Source organism: Loa loa, assembly GCF_000183805.2.
Source record: "Loa loa unplaced genomic scaffold supercont3.61, whole genome shotgun sequence".
Taxonomy (NCBI): domain Eukaryota; kingdom Metazoa; phylum Nematoda; class Chromadorea; order Rhabditida; family Onchocercidae; genus Loa; species Loa loa.
Genome location: NW_018108241.1, coordinates 150,137 through 169,108, shown reverse-complemented (window position 1 = coordinate 169,108; position 18,972 = coordinate 150,137). Strand labels below are relative to the sequence as shown.

The window sequence follows — 18,972 nt, the reverse complement described above, 5'->3', positions numbered from 1 at the left end:
TGAACAGCCCCTTCCATCTCAATGTTGTTTAGGATGGGAATTTCAAATTTCAAAGCCAGTGCAAGACTTAATGCAAGACTCTCTTATAAGTCTTGCATTTTGAATCTCAATATATATGTGCGAGGAATTGAGAACGAGAAAATATTTTATATGTTCCTAACTTTAACAGTTTTTCTTTCCTTGTCTTCTTCGTCCGTGTGTTTAATGTAATTGGTTTGCTTTGCATGAATATGTGGAAGAATGGTGTGCATAACAGTGGTATTTATCTTAATTACAGGATAATCTGGTAAGTTCGTTTGCATTGTAAATTAGCTAAATATTTGAAAATTTATTTGATTCCCAAGAAATTAAAGATCCATGCTTAGGAAATGATTCTTTCATATGAATAAGTAATAGGTTCTGAAACTTTTTAAGCTTTTTTTGTAAACCCTAAGCATAGAAGTAAGGCACACTCTACAGAGAATCCATCTGTAGAAAGTAAGGTCTGTACTAGGAAAAGAACATAATGCTTATTTTTTCAACTTGTTTTCTTATGGGAATTAACGAATTTTGCAGAATAATGATGTTTATTTGGAAGCACAAATCCAGAATACTTCTGAACTACCGATGGTTCTGGAGAAAGTAATTCTGGAACCATCCGACTTCTACATAAGTTCTGAAATCTCACCTCCTGAAATAGAGTATTCCTTTTTTATTAACTTATTTTTACTATTTCTTCCACCTTCCATTATTTTTCCTCATGAACAGCAATATGCTTTGCACAGAAAAATTTCCTGCGGAATTCACTTACAGACTTGCGTCACTATTGAAGATATTAGTGTCTCATCAAACATTTGTGTTGCTTTCGAAATGTTATAAACGAAAATATGGTACAAAGCATGCTATTTTCAGGACTACAATAGTACGAGTTAATTATATATTAATTCCATGTAAGTGATCTTTAATTAATGAAGGTAATATCTCTAGAAATGAAAATATGGAGCAGTCTTACCTCAATCCAAGTGATATTCGACAGTATCTGTTTTGCCTGAAACCGAAAACAACAGATTACTCCCTTAACTATTTTAGGTATGCCTCATTAAAGTTTCATTTTTGTTAAACAGATATTTCATTACATGGCGAAATATGGTTAGATTAAAAATAAATTTGATAAAGTAATCATTTACAGTGAATTCCAAGGAAGTTTAGCAAACAGGAATTGCAAGATAGAGATATAGGATTTTCGGAACCCACTTATTGAAATTTACGTATGGGATGATGCTTATGAAAGATTTCATTGTCCGGCTTTGTCTTTTATTCATTTTTGTTAAACAGATATTTCATTACATGGCGAAATATGGTTAGATTAAAAATAAATTTATTTTTATGTCGTATTGACTAGTCTTAGTGAAAACTGAAATAGTAGTAACAAGTATAATATTTTTCTGCCGTTTGAGGAAAGGGATAGCAATTGGGAAACTGGATATGGTTTGGAGGACCAGCATGGGAGAAAGAGGCCGCCTACAAACCAGTGCTCTGCAACGAATGGTTTGTTGCATTTGTCCCGATATTCGTTATATTTATTCGCTATTTGGCCAATATTTAACTTGCAGAAGTTCAAGATAGTTTAAGAAGCTTACAGATAGTTTAACAAGATAGGAAATACATTTATTTCCAAAATTTAAATTTCCAGGCTCCTGGGTATGGTGATTTGCGACTGACGATTGAAAAAATACCAGCAACGGTGAAAGTCTTGCAACCATTTCATATAGTATGTCGGCTTCATAATTGCAGGCAAGCTTCTTCGCTGGGAAAATTTACCTGAACATAGTGCAGCGTTGCTTGTTTTCTATTAATTCATTTCATATTGTTAATTTCTTAGCAATTCAAAATCTAAGATGTAGTTTTTGTTATATGTTAGGACTTTGAAATGTTGAATTACAGTTTCAGTGAACGACCATTGGATTTAGTGCTGACTTTAGATGATAAACTGCAACCAAATATTGCGTTTTGTTCAACTAGTGGTGTTGAGTTGGGGCAGTTGCCACCAAACAGTACTACCGATTTTTCCCTAGAGTTATTACCGCTAACTCCTGGATTGCAAGTATCTTTTTACCAATTTATTAAATGAATTAAATTTTAAATTGCAAGCTAGTGCAAGAAAGCATTAAGAATGGAATTCGGTTGTAATAAGTATATGGAAAATGCGTTGCACTTAATCCATCTACTTATTTTGAAACGTTGAAATATTTTACAACAAGGGATTCGTTATGTAGGATGATTGCTGTTTTCCAGTATGAATCACAGACTTATTTCTGTATTAGTCTTGATGGAATTTTCATTTGATGAAAACAAAAATCTATTGATTTATGCAACCCCCAACTGTTATTAATCTTATGCAACACCATTCCTGTGAGGGGATGCACAAGACCTTAGTTGTTTAAAGTTCTGCAACTTCAAACCTTTAAATCCTTTCAGGTCATCACGTTTTGGAATATAATGGCCTCGCTTTACGTGATTTTTGTTTTCATCAAGTCTTTTGAGCACATCATAACATCCCCTTTTTTATTTACTATTTTTTATCGTTTCCCAGTCTGATGATAAATTTCAATTATAGTCAGTTTCCGGTATTCGAGTCACGGACACATTCCTGAGGAGAACATATGAACATGATGATATTGCTCAAGTGTTCGTGGCGTAGTTTTTGAGGGCTATCGTTACATTACTTGTAATTTATTAGTAAATGGTTTGCTGTCGCGTATTGTGAATATCATAACTGTGTGTAAAACAGAGGTTATGAAATTGCAGACTTGTCTATTTGTCATCTCTTACTTGTTGAGATTGATACTTATTAATATGGTAGAAGTGGATACGGGAACTATCAAAAAAGTCGCATTGGACGTATTTGAAAGAACTGTAATATTTCCAGGAAGCCTTATTTTAAGAATTCTGTAACTTCGTTTCAACTTTTTCAACAAACTCTTTTGAAAAGGGGTGATTATTAGATTATGAATTGTATGAAACATTTCAAAAAAAATCTGTTTTTGTTAGGAACCATTACCGGAATTAGAAAATCCAGTCAGCTTTCTCAAAGTTCGTTTTGAAATTGCTAATTAATGTATGAACGTGCAGACTGTCAAATTTATATATCGGGATTGCTTGAAGGAAAGAATAAATATGAAAATGACGTTGTCGTGAATGTCATCACTGGACACGCACTTTGCCAGATCTGAAGACACTAATTTGGCGTCCGGTGGTTCTTTTCTAATTGTTTTTTTAATTATTTACAAGGGAAAACAAATAAGAAATTTTATTTGCCCAGAAAAAATATATTTCACAAAAGGGATATGAGCATAGATGCAAAACAGGAACTTAGTATAAACAACGGAATAAACTTCTCAGACAACCGAAATCGATCAGTGGTCGGCTAATAATACATGAGATAACAGAAAACAGACAGGGAACGACTAAGAAAGTTTAATTTTATAGAAGCTATAAATAAAACTTCCGAAAAACTGTTTTCGATATGGGAACGTTGCTTAAATCTGCACAAGCTCAAAGTGAAAGCCGCACTAAATTGAAAAGAACTTGAACCACGTTTAAAGCATATTTCTTCCTTCGGATCCAGCATTTCCAAAAGTAGGAAATCTATGAAATCGTGAACCTGACACAGGCACGAGATCTGTGGTAATTAGGGATAGAAGTTAGCTACCACAAATACATGAAAAACATCCCAATTCCATATTAAACGGAATAAATGACAATTCTTTTCTTTAAAAAGATAGGAAATTGCAAAAAAATCAATAACCGACTAATCCATGCAGAGGGCAAATCGCAATGTTATTCAATTCGAATTTGGCCTAATCGAAATATCGGCATTATCACGTCCGACATCACTCATGGTACTTCTGCTGGACGAAAACGCCGTATCAGATGTAAGCAAAAGATGAGGAGATGCAGCTGAAAAAATAAAAAATTGTGAAGAACCCAAGAATGATCAATATTTTTCACTAACAAAGACTTTCCCTAATTTTAACGCAAAACTTCCGCATGCAACGCTATCATAATGATGCCTCTGGCTTCACTTTTTACACGGTATTGTCAGTAGCCATTTTGATTGGCAAAGACTGCTACTAACCTTGTCCAGATAACGCACTGAAATCAACCATAACGTTATCAATCAGTGTTTGCAAGTATTCTGAAAAATCAACATCACTGAATTAAGGAATTTTCCATTAATAACCATCCTAATATTAATTTAACTTGAGTTACTCGGAAATCCAAGCGAACAACTTTCTAAAGAACAGAGCGAACTTTTCATGTTGAAATAATCTCTCCATGTTGAGTTTGGTTGCTTGAGTACATCTTCCAGTTCTTGAATAAACTGCCTTATATGTTTTATTCTATCATCGAATGGACCACCTTCCGGAACATACATCCATTCTGAGTACAACTTTTCCACATAATTCTTTTCCGAAATCATAAGCAAATGGTCATACTGCGTTTTCAATTTGTCCATTTTTGCTGGTCCACTCAGCGACGCCTCCTTTCGAAATGCTACCTAAAATTTGTCCGTTTTATTCAGAAAAGAATGTAAAATTACGGCCATAGAACCCTCCTTAAATCGCATGAAGTAGAAAAATTGAGTTTTTTCTCAAAAACGGAGTTGTACAGAGACTTACTATTTCATACTTATGAGGAATACAAAGGTATATGGAATTTTCTTGTACTTAATAGACATTTTTCAGTAGACAATAGACATTTTTTTTGTGAGCGGCAAGGGAAAAATTGGTTTTGATTGAACAATTAACAAAACAGGTATATAGTTCTTCTCTTCTAAAATGGAAAGCGAAAGACGAAAAAAACTAAGAATGGATTCCTTTATATAGAGCAAATCGTGTCATCATTCAACTTGGACCGACTTCAAAACTTACTCAAAACATTGCTTGAACAACTCAAAACATTGCTTGGACAATTTAAGACAACTAGTGTATTTAAGCATCAAATAGTTCAATTCTATGATTAAGCGAAAAGAAGCCAAATAATTTCTCCACTTACTTGTCGCCAGGGACCACAATCCCCATCTTCATTCTGTTCTCCGGAAGTACTTCTAGACGCGATATTTTGAGAGCTACATGGTCCGGTATTTGACAAACGATTGCTAGAATCATTCGAGTAAATGCTTGAGACACTGTTGTGGTTTACCAACAGTTGGTTCGAACTACCATTATCATCCGGATATGTCAATAAATCGGTGGACGATATCTGTTTCTGTTGTACAATTTCTGGCGATATTGATCGCTGCTGTTCAGTTGTACTTTCTGTTTCCTTAACAATTTCTATTTGATAACAAGCAAATCTTACAACAACCGTCATGCAAAAAATTAGAAAAAAGGGTGAAATTTCCAAGAACTTTTCTAACCTTGCTCTTGTTTTCTTCAGTAGTTACTTGTCCGCTTGTTCCAGCAATCTAGGAGGCATGAAATCCATGAAAAATACAACGAAAACTATAAATTCAATTTAAAAGCCAAAACTATTTTCCAGAAACATTAGCAGACTAAAAAACAAACCTTGCGATTCGTCCATAGTTCATATACACGTCTGCTTACTTTTTTAGCAGTACCATTTTTCCAAGTGCCGATATATCGAAACACATCACGCACTATTCCATCACATTCACATTTGAATTCATGCTCAGCTGTTACGTCAACTAAATCTAGATCCAAAAGCCTGCAACCCGATATTATAATATTTTCATTCAATGATAACACCCGAGGACGGCTTAGAGCACTTTTTGTTTCAAATTACCAATGAGGAAACGGTGCATTTTGAAAAATTTAAATATGTATCAACTTCTGTTTGATACAAATATGTATTTCTCGTTGCTAACTAATCAGCCATGTGCCATTTAACACCATTTAGCATACGGTATAACATCAAAAAGCATATAACACAGAGTGTATCGTTATAATAAATGAATTTCAACATTGCAACTATACTACTCATCAAACTAAATAAGAATCCAGTGGTGGAAAGATGAATTCCAAATTAACAAAATAACAATCTATACCTTAGTTTTTGCGGAGTTGAAAATACCGTTAAAAGAAAAGTAACTAACACAATTATTTCCAAGCCAGACGATAGTGGCACAAAAGCAGAATAATATGTCCATCAAAAATTAAGTTTAACTCACATTCCGTCATCAGTGTTTGAGGGCCAATAATTACGGTCATTTATATCCATATTATCATCTTCTGGAATTACCACAATTGTTTCCATGTTTGATAACTCCCTAAAGTAATTGACCCGTTTTTTTTCTCTTAATTTCAGAATACATAGATAATGTATTTCATAAAGTTTCGACATTCGATCTGCCAATATTACTTTTTGTATCCTTTTATTTTCATTAAAAGAAATACTGATTGAATTTTGCACCAGCCGCAAGACATTCGTATTTCTGTGATGCTTAACTTCCCAACTCACATTGACGTCGCTGACGAATCAGCCTTTTTTTCACGATTTCCTTTCCGGCTACTGGTATGCTGCGATGTATTTTTCAGTTTTTCTATTATTTTTGAACTATTCCCTTTGGCAGTTTTTGTCCGTTCACGCGTCATCGTTTTTTTCTTTTTTTCCTCTTCTTTTTCTTCGTCATCGAATATGAATCTGGAAGAGATTTATTAATGAAGAACTTTAGAAATGCATAATCACAGCAATGAAAAATTAGTGGTAAGCTGAAATCGTTAATATATCACGTAGGAGCAAAAAGATGACAACTTCTTACTATCTTCGTTTACAGGTAGTAATATTTAATTCATTTAAAGTGCAGTACCTTTGTGGTGCTTTAATATTACGCTTTGGGCGATTCGTAGTCAACATTTCGATGCCGCCATCAATTTTCTCCAATTTCGCTTCTCTTCCCAATTCATTCTTACCAGATTCAGTTACTTTTCCATCCAGTTGTTTTTGCTTCTTTTTGGGTGGTAACCCATCCAGTTCCTGCTTAATGTCATTTTCCGAAAATTTTGCGCCAGATGAACTTGAAATCTGAGAAACAATTTTTGTTGGCCCCACTGAAACGGCAGGATTCGAATTGTATACTGCAGCTGAAGGAGCAAATTGTGTTCGGAGTCTTCTAATTTCCGGAGTTTCAAAAAGAGTTAGATCAACTCGACGACCTAAAAGTACTCGATATGATTACCATCTACCAAAATAACATTTCGAAATCACATAAGGTTACATGGCTAAAAAACTCATAAAGCCACGTCAACCGCTTAAAGTTAGACACTAACAATAAAATCCTAATTGTGAGAAAATTCCTCCTTAAGTACGATTTGAGCAGACAATATCAACTACAAATTTTGACAATTTGATTATGATATATGTCGCACGATATATGTCGCACTACACTTCGGAGCACATTTCAAAAAATTGCATGTCGACATGTCACTTGTTTAGGAAATTTAGTAGCACTGGATAAGAGTTTTGGTTACTGCTTAGAACATTTTAGGAAACATGAAAATTATTATCATTCTTTTTGCAACTACTGCCATAAGAATCCTCCACATTTATGGCTCTCTTCAATATTCTCATCCAATCAAAATCAGGTTAATATGTTTTTCAGAATATAGTTAGAAATTTTTTTTTTAAAATATGTATTTATGAAAAAGTGCTCTTAAAAAAACACAACCCTATTTTGATTCTTTTTTTTTGATCAGAGATATCTTGATCAGAGATCCAGCACTAATTGTTATATTTATAATTAATTAATAATGCAGTAATTTCAAAGCATTTTATTTGGAATCTCGTATTCGGTTTAAGTATCTAATTTCATTTAAGGGTTATTGCTAGTTCTGTACTACAAGTTTATCAGACTGAAATGGAAGCAGCAATTTAATATAATACGTTGATTTTAGGAATATTGACGAATTCCGGAAACTGCGTTTTTGTCAAATGGTTACTAATTTCAACATGCGGTAATTTGATACTATCTTCATCTTTTCCACTTTGAGAAATTCAAAATACATGTCGATTACAGCGATAGCAATAAGGTGCGTATTTATTCCTCGAGAGGTATTTATTCCTCGACGTATTTATTCCTCGTATTATTTATCTCATGTTGCCTTAATTTTATTCGAATAAAATAGACAGGAGAAGGATATAAATGACTTAAGAGTTTGAGAGATCAACTAGAGAAAGGATGGAAAATCTCAAGAATAGTGCTGGCGGTTCTAAATAGGATTACTTCGTATTGCATTGTATTCCGGTTGAAAACATAACAGCGAATTTAGTCATATAAAATCAAAAATAAGATTCTGTGTTCAGTTAGCAATACGCAAACTAAATGATATGGCATAAAAAGTTTGCCAGGCACTATTAATTCTCTTCGTCAAGAGATTGCAATTTTACTCTTTCAGCAGGAAGAATAAGATTGATACTACAATATAATGAGCCAAAAATGCGGAACACACAGACTCAAGCAACTATCAATTATCTTTACAAATACCTACTTTAAAAGTCGCTATCCACATTTCCACTGCTTCCAAGATAAAAAGGCGATAATAATAACTCATTCCTACGATAGCAAAGAGCGATTGAAGCAGATATAGATATTTTGTTTCCTAACTACTCATAATAACTCGAAAACAAATGAACATACGTAAAGTTTTCTGAAAAAATAAATAAATGTTTGCAAAATGTCCCAGAAAAACCACATAATTACCTGTTTTTGCTTCGTGTCTCTGAATTATCAACGCTTGCAGAAGTGCTACTGCTTCATGAATTTTGCCTGGAAATTGCTGCAGATCAGAACTGGGTAGGAATTCAAGTGATTCAAATATTAATTTAAAGCAAAATTAAGTAAGATTTGCTCGACAAGTTTCACCTGGGTAGAGGTCCAGAATGCACCGACCATATTGTGGTATATGAAATATGCCGTAGAACATGACCGATCAGCATAATAAAATGTAAAACGATACTAACGACTTCAACTGCTTAATGTTGCCAATTCATCAAACACCTCTCAACGTTAATGGTGGAAAATCGTTTTAAGATAAAATTTAATAAAACCTTTATTGGTTAAAAAACTTACGGAATTTCACGTTACGTCGTAAGTCTGCAAGCGTTTTTGGTAGAGGAACTTCAAGCACTGCTCGATAACTCCTGCATGAGTTTAGAACAGCTTCAATAGCATCCAGTATTGGTTTGTCATCTTTGACTGAAAGGAGAGATCTAAGAAAATGCTGAGATAGCAATGTTTCTCTTCATCAACTTTAAATATTTGTTACTTTCCTTACAAAAAAGTTTTGCGTATATCAGGAAAAGAAAAAGAATTCTTGCATTTTGGTGTTTCCGTTTTGGCAAATGCTGCCCACAATCCCTCCACTGCTACAACTTCTTGCAACTCCAATCGATTTTTTTCATCTTCTGCAAAAGATTGTTATATTTTTTCTGTTAATTAAACAATCTTTGAGAATACCAAAAAAGATGCACTAAAAAGATAAAAACAGACTCATTCTAGGTAAGAACTGAAAAACAGACGCATCACAAACAGTCGTAGCTAATCAATCTATGTAATAAAACTGACCTGTTAAGTTAGATGGTTTAATTGCCACAGGGCGAGGGATTTCAGCTCTAGCTGTTAAACCAGATCTACCTGACATGCTCGCTCCATTGTCTCGTGTTGCAGCAAGCTGCATCATATTCGTGACCTCTGATGGATCATACTTCACTTGCCCTGTTCTGGAATTCGATGTAGTTGTTGTAGCAGATTTTACGTCATCATCCAGATAGTCCCTCACTTTCAGCAATGTCGAAGAAGTGTTTGAGGACGAAAACTTCTCCGGTGATTTCGATGGTTCTCGGGAACTCATTTCTTTATCCAGTTTTTTTTTGAAAGCTTTGGGTGATTTCGATTCGAAAATAATCCAGTTGTTGGTGAGTGATTCCAAACCATTATCACACAATTCCTCTTTCAATAACACATCCCGCCGTAAAAGAACGTCTACAATAAACAAAAAATTATACTCGCTGCAATGTTCTGTATTCTTTTTAAAAAATGAGTATAGCTGACACTGCATAGTCTGTAGTGCTCTACACGACATGATACTTGACCACATGAGCTGGGAAAATGACCACTAACTTCAAGAATTTCTCGATAATAATAAGATCCTTAGATACAGACCACCAAACAATGTTAATAATCGGACTACTTCATTTAACAGATACTGCTTATTAGCTGATCTTAATCAACTAGAAAAACTGTGTCGAAAAGATCAATATCAAGGTACAATGGTGATAAAATGCGCGAACACTCAGTGATAAAATGATTGAAATTCATTACATAGTTGAGTTTTCAGTGGAAAACATTTACTGTATTTTTACACATAAACGTTTTTATGAAATGGAAAAAAGAAGCTAATTAAGTAGAAATTAAAGTACGACATCAGTTTATTATTAACGAATAAAATAATTATCTCACGAATGATTTGCTCGTCGAAATCATCTGAATCTTTAATCTTTTCATACGTGGCTGCCAAATCTTGAACGTATTGTTCCAAACGATTTTGCATGACATTACGATCAAATAACGACCGCATTATTCCTGATGGCGTTTGCAGATGTTTTAGCACACCTGCCCAACGACGTACTAAGAACTGGACCGAAAAGAGGTGCCTGAAGACATATTTCAAGAACTTCGAAGAAATGTGTTCCTGAGTTGGAAGAATGCTGCACTCAGGAATATTTCTAATGAGAATCAAATGTGTCAACACCACAGCCGAATATAGAAATAAGCATACGCTTTTTTCTTGATAATTTGACCACGCTCTTTCCAAAAATTCGACAGGTCGTCTTCTTGCTCCTCTTCTCTCTCTATTTTATTAGATAATGTCGATTCCGATAACCCAATAACGTTGTCGTCGATTTCAGCCTGTCCCACAGTCTTTCTCTGAAACATGGACGAAAGCTTCATTGTATTATCTTTAAGCGAACAGCTGCGATCATCGTCATATCTCCCCAAAGCTTTTTGTATATTGGCATTCGCACATCGAGATAATGATGGTACAGCGGTCTTCATCAGTACTTCCCTTTTGTAATATTCCTTACGAATTAGTAATTGTTCACATCTTCGAGTTTCCTCTGAAATAGATACACTAATGAATCAGTGCCCTTTCAAACTTTCCATTCATCTCTTAACAATCTCTAAAGGCAAAGGTAAAGACAGCATTCTAATAAGCAAAACATACCCTTTCGAGCTCTCCACAACATTTCTGGTACTAAAGATTTGCTTTCAACGCCTTCCCAACAGTGATCCAGCAACCATCTGAGCTGTCCCACAAGTTGTTTCGCTTTGGTGATTTCTTTATGGTCAGTGAGTTGTTTTCTGAAAAACACAAGCAAATGCAGTCTGAGAAAGACCAAAATGATATAGAGAGGAAATTAATGACACACAGTAGATTAAAGTTAACAAGACTATTTCAAAGATTTTAGACCAAGCTGTTTCATTTAACAGAAGCTTAATTAGAACTTACTTTTGAATGATATCACACCAGTATTTATATTTATCAAGGAAAAAATCAAATTCCTTTCTCCACTTTGACAAGTTAAGATACTGAGAACTGTAGCGCGCTTGAGCGTACACCTAAAAATAATACAACTACGTCAGTTTCATGACTATCAAACATAAAACATATTTGCACAGACTCAAAATTTTTTAAAATTGATGGCAGTGCCATTCCTGCTAATACTGTTTTACCCACGTCCCTCGCAGTCACAGAAAAGGACTACAGATTATTATAGATATGAGCAACCTACCACGTAGTTATACGTCTTTGGAAATATATGCTTGATTTCGCTTGGCTCACTCCAATTCACAACTGGCACATCTTCCGGTGGATGCGGTGGGCACAGTCCATTCCCTCCTCTTCGCCTTGCATTTCGCTGAAAAAGAAAAAAGTTTAGCTCGTGTCTAGTTAATACTATGCTTCAATTTCTGAAGAAACTCGTGCCTTCCGGAATTGTTTAGATATCCGTGCAGTTGCTCCCGATCCTCCATCCGCCACTTTGACCTCTTCTAACATTTTCGGTGCTTCACATCCGCTGACATTCCGATGATAATGGCTATTAGGAGATCGATTTACTGTTTCATCTGAAAAGCGAAACAGTAAATCGTAAATAAAAAAAAAACGTAAATAAAATTAACAGATGAATTTGCTGCAATGAAGGAAAGATTTCGAGCAAGATGGACCTTTGAAATGACATCAGAAATAGATTCCTTCTAGAAAAGACATTTTTGCTTTTACTTAGTTTCAGAAGACACTTATATTTATTAATGGAAATAATTAGAATTTATTAACAGAAGACGAATCACCCTAAAATATTATGGAAATAACGACAAAGACTTATCCGAAAAGAAAAAAAAGCGCCTTACCTTTACTACTTCTTGAAACTTAAATTAAAAATATTGGATGCTTCTAGTATATACTACGATTTCATATTCGTTGAGGTAGTATTTGTCAGATAGTTTATGACCTTCCTCTGCCTCCAGAAAATTTTTGGCGAACAATATTTGGAATGGCTTTAGTAATTAGGGCCCCTCAGAATTCTGTTTTGCCTTTTATGGGATTCGTCCATTGAAAGAAAATGGGAGAAAGAGAGAAAGATCATATAACGAGCACAGCAATAATAAGATATTTTTTATTCAAGCATGAATACGACAGTTAGGGATATTATACTAGAGTAATTATCTTTTAAGCGCATAAGTATCGCTGTCACAGCAGCAACAAATTTAAAAATCACATACAGATTCTTGAAATTTTGTCTCGAAAGACATCAGCTAGAAGCTAGACAACGAAGCTAAACCCGCAGCTAAACACTCACAGACGGACTGAACAATACAAACACTGCTTTAAAATAAGATGTCGCTTATTCTCATATGTAAATGTTTCTTGAGATATACACTACAGGTTTCGAACACAGAGATATTCAAAAAGATTGTACTAGGCAGAAAAAAGACCGGAAGTCGTGTGTCCACTTCATCCTTTCAAGATAAATCTGAGTTACTAAATGACGCAATAATGAATGTCTCACTCATGAAGTTGCATCACATGGCTTAGCAAAAAAAAGTGTCCTAAATTAACCAGTACTGGTTCTCTTCCGAATGAATGAACTGATATGAAAGCATGAATTTACCCGGTATGAAATTTACCCGCACGGGAAAAGAAATCAAGCAAACGCATTCATAGATACGAATTTCTATTGTAACGTAAACCTGGAAATCAATTTCATTTAAATTGATTGTCATTACCATAGCAATTTTCTGGTTGTTCATCAGATTCATTTTCTTCAATGGTCAAAGGTGGTGTAGCAGATCTGCCGGATTCTGCAGTGCTTACAGGTGGTGTAGCAGATTGGTCGGATTCCTCAAACGGTACAAACTGCTGGCTGAGGTCAGTGTACACAGGCAGTTCTTCTGGCATAATTTCCTTTGCCGTTGTAGTACTCATCGGAAATGTCTTCAAAAAGAATTTGAGCAGTAAAACAGGAAGATAAAAACGAGAAGTGCACAGTTACAAACAAATTTCAACAAACTCTGCAACTAAAACAGCCAACAAAGCGTGTCCAGAACGCAAACTATGACCATTTGGCCACCATTCCTAATCAATAAGAACTTCATTTTCGAATGGTAGAGTATGCCACAAAACTGATGAGTGGTGGAAGTGAGCTAGCTTTGTGATATTTTACTGGAACTGTATTAGTCTAAGTAACATCGATAGCATACTATTAAAAGATGTGAATGATAAATCTATGCAGAAAACTAACGAAATATTCCGTTCTGCTACAACATGAACCTAACTTTTGCTTGGCAAATAATTGACAGTTAAACTGCAGCACTGTTGAAAAAAAAAATGTAAGCTGCTGGTAATTTCGCATTTCTCTTTAAAGTGCATAATCAGATTTTACTATCCTTCACTTTATGTCATGCCAACGATGCTGTCCATTTTGAGGATAGGATGAAACTGGAATAAAGATGTACAGATAGGAAGAGTTTCTAAATATATAGCTTGAAAACATATCACAACAACTTATAGCTTCTGAATTCGCACTCTCTCCAATGACTTTCGCATTCGCTGCACAAAGTGTATTATTCGGCAAAAGTACGAAGCACGTCTATTCGAAGAACTATAATACGAACCTGTCCACAGTACCCGAATCATGTAAGTTTCCAAAACCACCATCGCCAGACTCCAGTGACGACAACGAAACATTCACTAACTACAGCTGTGCTTATGTGCTGAGCTGTACTTGATATAGAAAATTTAAGAGAAGCTAAAGTCAACTGCATTCATCATAAACGAAATTTCACAGGATAGAATCAATTCCCCATTCCCGCTTTTAAATCGTATGACACCTTACAACGATTTCCGTCCATATATTTCACCATCTGCAATCTTTCTCAGCTTAAAATGCTGTTCATCGTGTCTAGCAGAAATAAAACCACATTGAAATCCGACAATTCAATAACAATTTTGGACACTATACAGAAGAAAAAAAACAACTTCAATTTAAAAAAGAATTTTGAACATTTAATCGGTGACAAGCTCATGTACATGAATTTAAATGTCAAATGTGAATCGGTTACAACATGCGACGACGATTATTATAAATACAGATGACAAAATTAATCTGAGTTTCGGATGGAAAGCCAATATTTAACGCAATATGGCTGGATCATTTTTGGTGACTGGAGACGACTGATGCACGTTATCAGTCGTTTGAGAACGGAGAAGCTACTAGCATGGTAGGAATACCTCTGAAATAATGATTATCCAAGGTAAGGATAGGAAATGTGATGGGCGGGAAGAGATGTGTAACTAAAACTACCGAAACCAAGCAAGGGTGCGTGAGGGTGCTTCCCATCCATCATGATTCGTCTCACCGGCATTGTGAGTCGGAATCCTATCCAACGGTTGTGGTTTTTTTTTCTTCTAACAAACCACAGTATCTATGGAAGACCTCCGCCAGGCTGCCCCATAATCTTTGACCGAGAAAGACACGTCTTACCTAGCAGTACTTACCGGTATCCTCACACAGAATAAGTCATACCAAAGTGCATATCTCTCATTTATGTCCTTTCCTTCACTCGCTCGTAGACCTTTCGGGAAAATACTCTTGTTTCCGAAAAGAAACTATTGCATGAATCCAATTGCGCACTTTTACCCTAACTTTAGAAGACTTTTAACAGCAAATACCAGTATCTGGACTTCAATCATCCATTTCAGCTCTCCTTACTAATTTAACCAGCCTTATTTGTTTGGCAATTGCTCAGCATATACATGTTCATACAATACCACTCAAATCGATATATGTTCAGTTGTCGATCGACAACCTGACTAATTGTAAACGGGAAAATATACAATTGACCAGAAGCATAGCAGGAGATACCTGAATTCCCCGTAAAATTTACTACCATCATAACACACCAACGATTTAGTGCTACACAAACCGCGTCCTCTAACAGCTAGAAAACCATTAGCGAGCGAGTTCGCGTGGGTCAGGGGTCATGTTAGGGCTTCCTTGTGGAATATGTTTAGGGCTTCGATACATCAGAATTATCAAAATTAGATTAAAATTTCAGCAATGTAGAACGGAGACAAAAGCTAAGGTATGGAGAATTCATGATTAAAAGGAACTAGGGACTGAATGGAGGATAAACAGATCCTTTCAAGCGTAATACAACCATCGTCAACACTGTTTCCTTCATATAGAGTTGCATAAGGAATATCACTGGAACTTCGAGAATAAGAACCCAAGGAACATCGATACAAAGTTCATCGCAACCATAAACTTGATTGCCATGTCGGGAAGTAAAAGTTATTCCACGACGTCACTTGGTCACCAACAATAAATTACTCCACAAACCCTTTTCTAGGAGTGAAAGTTTGAGTGTAAGCAACACATTTTCGTCATCTTTTTTATTCATCTTAAGCATATAAATTCGCTACAACACGTGAGCCGCTTAAAATATATCGCACTGATACGTCAGAAAATAACAGTAATAAGCACATAGTATAAAATCGACAAATATGGATAAGCAAGTAAGATTTCGATCGAAATAAGGTAAAAGACTTGTACGAATAGTGCAAGTAACCATACAGAGTAACCAGACATTTGCGACCGGACATTTCCGATCCATCCATCAATGGGTTAGCACAGTCAAAGATTCCTAAAAAAAATGGCATATTTCTCCCGAAAATACATAACAAAAAGTGCATGAGTGCCAGGAAATCCATAAGCAAAAACTATGATCACTCTTGCAGTGATTTTAAAAAAACACACATCATTGTTTATCTCAAGTCGGCGATCATGTTGGATGGATTCTCAAGATACCGCTTTACTTGGTTACTAAAACGTGCTACGGTGGCACCGTCAATAACACGATGATCTGCAGCCCACGAAAACTTTACCACACTGGCAGCACAAACCTGTCAAAAAACGAAATTAATCCTCAGGTTTTGACCAACAAATTCCCATAAATGTTCGGAAGAGGAAGATGTCAGCACCCAACCTTAATTTCAAAATCGTTTTTTCTCGCGAATTCTCTTGCAACATCACTCAGTGAAGTCAACAGGATAGTCACCCATCTGTCACATTTAAAATACAAACTATCAGTCTCAAGTGTGAGGAAACCGCAATATACATGGCGGGAAGAATGCATACTGATGCAGATAATAGTGACGAATGCAAGAAAAAAAATCCTGAAGTAACTCACATTCCCCTGTCTATCAAATCGAGGTAATTTTGAAATCTGTCCAATTGCTCCAATCGCAAGCTGAGGTGGCATAATCACCGGAACAAGATAAGTACCACCAATCTGCAAATTTGACAAAAATTTTTCATATTATTCTTTCGTTGTAACACCTTAGAACTAAGGGAGAACCCCTCCGGTCCAATATTACGTGAATGAGATAATTGCGGAATCTTTTCGTAGATGTTCGTAGTTTTTCGTAGTTGCCAAATGTCGTCGTTTTACTATATAACTTAACTAAACGTAGCAAGAACTGACCTAACCTACTGCACATTAGCTACAGCATTCCAGTGAAACCTAACGCACAGCTAAGATCACACGGATTCGAGTTCAATCTTTTTCGTTACTTGTTGGTAACCACAAGGTTTGATCAAATTTAACTGCATTTTTCACGTATACTGTCATTGCACATTTGCTATTCCCGCTTTTTTTCCACAGCAGGATGTAAACGAGCAGTGCTGCTGACTTAATTAGATTGCTGCCACCACAAAGATCTTTCATATAATCGCGTGCCAAAGAAAATTTGTCTTCAAATCTTTGGAACTAAATAATTTACCAACAGAAAATACTCTCGAATGAACAAATGTGTATGTTGGTGTATCGAATGAATGCTTTAGAAGACCTCTGACTAGTCAATGTAAATCACTTGAAATTTTTTGAAATTTCATGCAAATTACCGCCACGAAAAATGTGCTTACCATGCCTACATTGGATAATGTAAATGTTCCATCCTTCAGATCTTCTGGATCTATTTGCATTTTACTCCCAGCTTCTTGAAGACGGTTTAACTCCGCAGCAATTTCCCACAGCGTGAGCTGTTCACAGTGTTTGATGTTTGGTACCACAAGACCTTCAGGAGTATCCATAGCTATTGATATGTTATGCGATGCCTAAAACTGATAGAGTAATTGGTACACGTAAGACAGTGCCATTAATTTGAACACTTAACCTAAAATATCTAGTATCTGAAATCAAAACACATTAATGCATTGGGTAAGATGTTTTCCTTACTTCATCTATCATTGATAAACAAATCTCGGACTTTTGCAGAAAGAGATACTCCAACAACCCTTCGATATAGGACACGAAACGTCATGATCAACATTTCAGAGATTCGCATTTATATTGCAAAAAATATCTGTTGATCAAATTCTTATCTGTTTTGCTACCATTGGAGAAGGAAGATTTCTACCAGCAGCAAAAATATAATGCGAGATGTTGTATCAAACCTACAGCGCACATACGCAAACGGAAACTTCTTTCTGTTTCGTTTGTGACGAAAATATTTAAACCAATGAAATAAAATCATTAGAGGAAGAGATAATTTATCATTCGAAATTAGCTCATAAAAAAGCGCGCTAATTATCCCACTTAAAAACGAAATCAAATAGACTTTGGGGATGAAAACAACTTACTTTACAAATAACATTCTCTACATTTTTGTCCATTACAGCGTTCAGTTTTGGAAATTTTTTCAGAGCAAGTGAGACAGCTTTGATAATAATTGGCATAAAACTCATACGAACACTGTGTGTTACTTCAAATTTTTTCAGCTCCACCCGCATTGTCATTATTCGATCAAAATTCACCTTGAAATGAAATTTAATCAGAAAACCCTTCAGATATCGCATTTTCTTTGTTGCATAACAAAAAATCTAGCTTGAACAGACATCCTATTTTCTAGCTCGTATTCATCTCTTTGATTCATTATATTGAAAACAAATCCAAACATTTCACGTATTTCAAACTGCATATGCAAATTTTCCAACTTCGTGAAACGGAATTGAAGATAGAAATGTACTATAATACTAAATAAACATTACCTCATCGCAAAAGCCAAAACGTGGTATTTTCAAAGACTCAGTCATCGACGTGACCATAGTACGAGCATAGCTACTTATAGGGATCATCTTATCTTCTTTCAGCATTTCATACTGAAAATATGGTGGATTTCACAACTGTGCGAAGTCTAATGAGAGACATCTCATTGGATTAGAATTTTAAGAGTGCAGAACGCAGCCTGATAAACTATTATCGTAAGATGATAGGAAAGTGAACCCAATTTATTGCTATAGCTAAATAATTCATTTCCATCATGAATTGACATTAACATTAATATATATATATATATATATATATATATATATATATATATATATATATATATATATATATATATATATATA

General features: G+C 35.2%; 3 protein-coding genes across 3 annotated transcripts in view; 1 reads left to right on the top strand and 2 right to left on the bottom strand.

Annotated features, from left to right (window-relative positions):
* LOAG_17321 (hypothetical protein) overlaps positions 1-2,973 on the top strand; it is a 6,142-nt gene extending 3,169 nt beyond the window's left edge. Inside the window, exons 7-12 of the mRNA XM_020449978.1 lie at positions 556-680; positions 967-1,068; positions 1,437-1,527; positions 1,673-1,773; positions 1,930-2,083; positions 2,597-2,973. Coding sequence (XP_020306412.1) covers positions 556-680; positions 967-1,068; positions 1,437-1,527; positions 1,673-1,773; positions 1,930-2,083; positions 2,597-2,680 — 657 coding nt within the window. The 3' untranslated portion in view covers positions 2,681-2,973. The remainder of the gene's footprint in view (positions 1-555; positions 681-966; positions 1,069-1,436; positions 1,528-1,672; positions 1,774-1,929; positions 2,084-2,596) is intronic.
* Positions 2,974-3,440: 467 nt separating this feature from the next.
* Positions 3,441-13,484, bottom strand: LOAG_05888 (hypothetical protein; the record flags this gene model as incomplete). The annotated part of the gene is made up of 20 exons (XM_020447003.1): positions 3,441-3,939; positions 4,118-4,177; positions 4,294-4,540; positions 5,038-5,307; positions 5,402-5,449; positions 5,550-5,709; positions 6,173-6,271; positions 6,463-6,645; positions 6,812-7,157; positions 8,702-8,767; positions 9,071-9,196; positions 9,319-9,405; positions 9,566-9,982; positions 10,460-10,653; positions 10,779-11,118; positions 11,226-11,362; positions 11,511-11,620; positions 11,794-11,919; positions 11,988-12,127; positions 13,286-13,484. The coding sequence occupies 20 exons, from the start codon at positions 13,482-13,484 to the stop codon at positions 3,824-3,826; spliced, it is 3,471 nt and encodes a 1,156-aa protein (XP_020302722.1). The 3' UTR covers positions 3,441-3,823.
* Positions 13,485-15,938: 2,454 nt separating this feature from the next.
* On the bottom strand, positions 15,939-18,722 carry LOAG_05887 (hypothetical protein). Its single transcript, XM_020447002.1, has 6 exons — positions 18,610-18,722; positions 18,202-18,375; positions 17,485-17,676; positions 16,751-16,852; positions 16,318-16,463; positions 15,939-16,204 (listed from the first exon to the last, which is right to left on the bottom strand). Exons 1-5 carry the CDS (start codon positions 18,712-18,714, stop codon positions 16,326-16,328), a joined length of 711 nt encoding a protein of 236 aa, XP_020302721.1. The 5' UTR covers positions 18,715-18,722; the 3' UTR covers positions 15,939-16,204; positions 16,318-16,325.
* Between the last annotated feature and the right edge of the window lie 250 nt (positions 18,723-18,972).

Excerpts from the sequence above, each read along its gene's own strand:
- LOAG_05887 (XM_020447002.1), bottom strand. The coding sequence starts at position 18,714 with ATGCTGAAAGAAGATAAGATGATCCCTATAAGTAGCTATGCTCGTACT. Across the intron at positions 16,853-17,484 it reads CATTATCCAATGTAGGCATG|ATTGGTGGTACTTATCTTGT; the intron begins GTAAGCACATTT and ends TCAAATTTGCAG. Across the intron at positions 16,464-16,750 it reads GATTTGATAGACAGGGGAAT|GTTTGTGCTGCCAGTGTGGT; the intron begins GTGAGTTACTTC and ends GTTTTTTGACAG.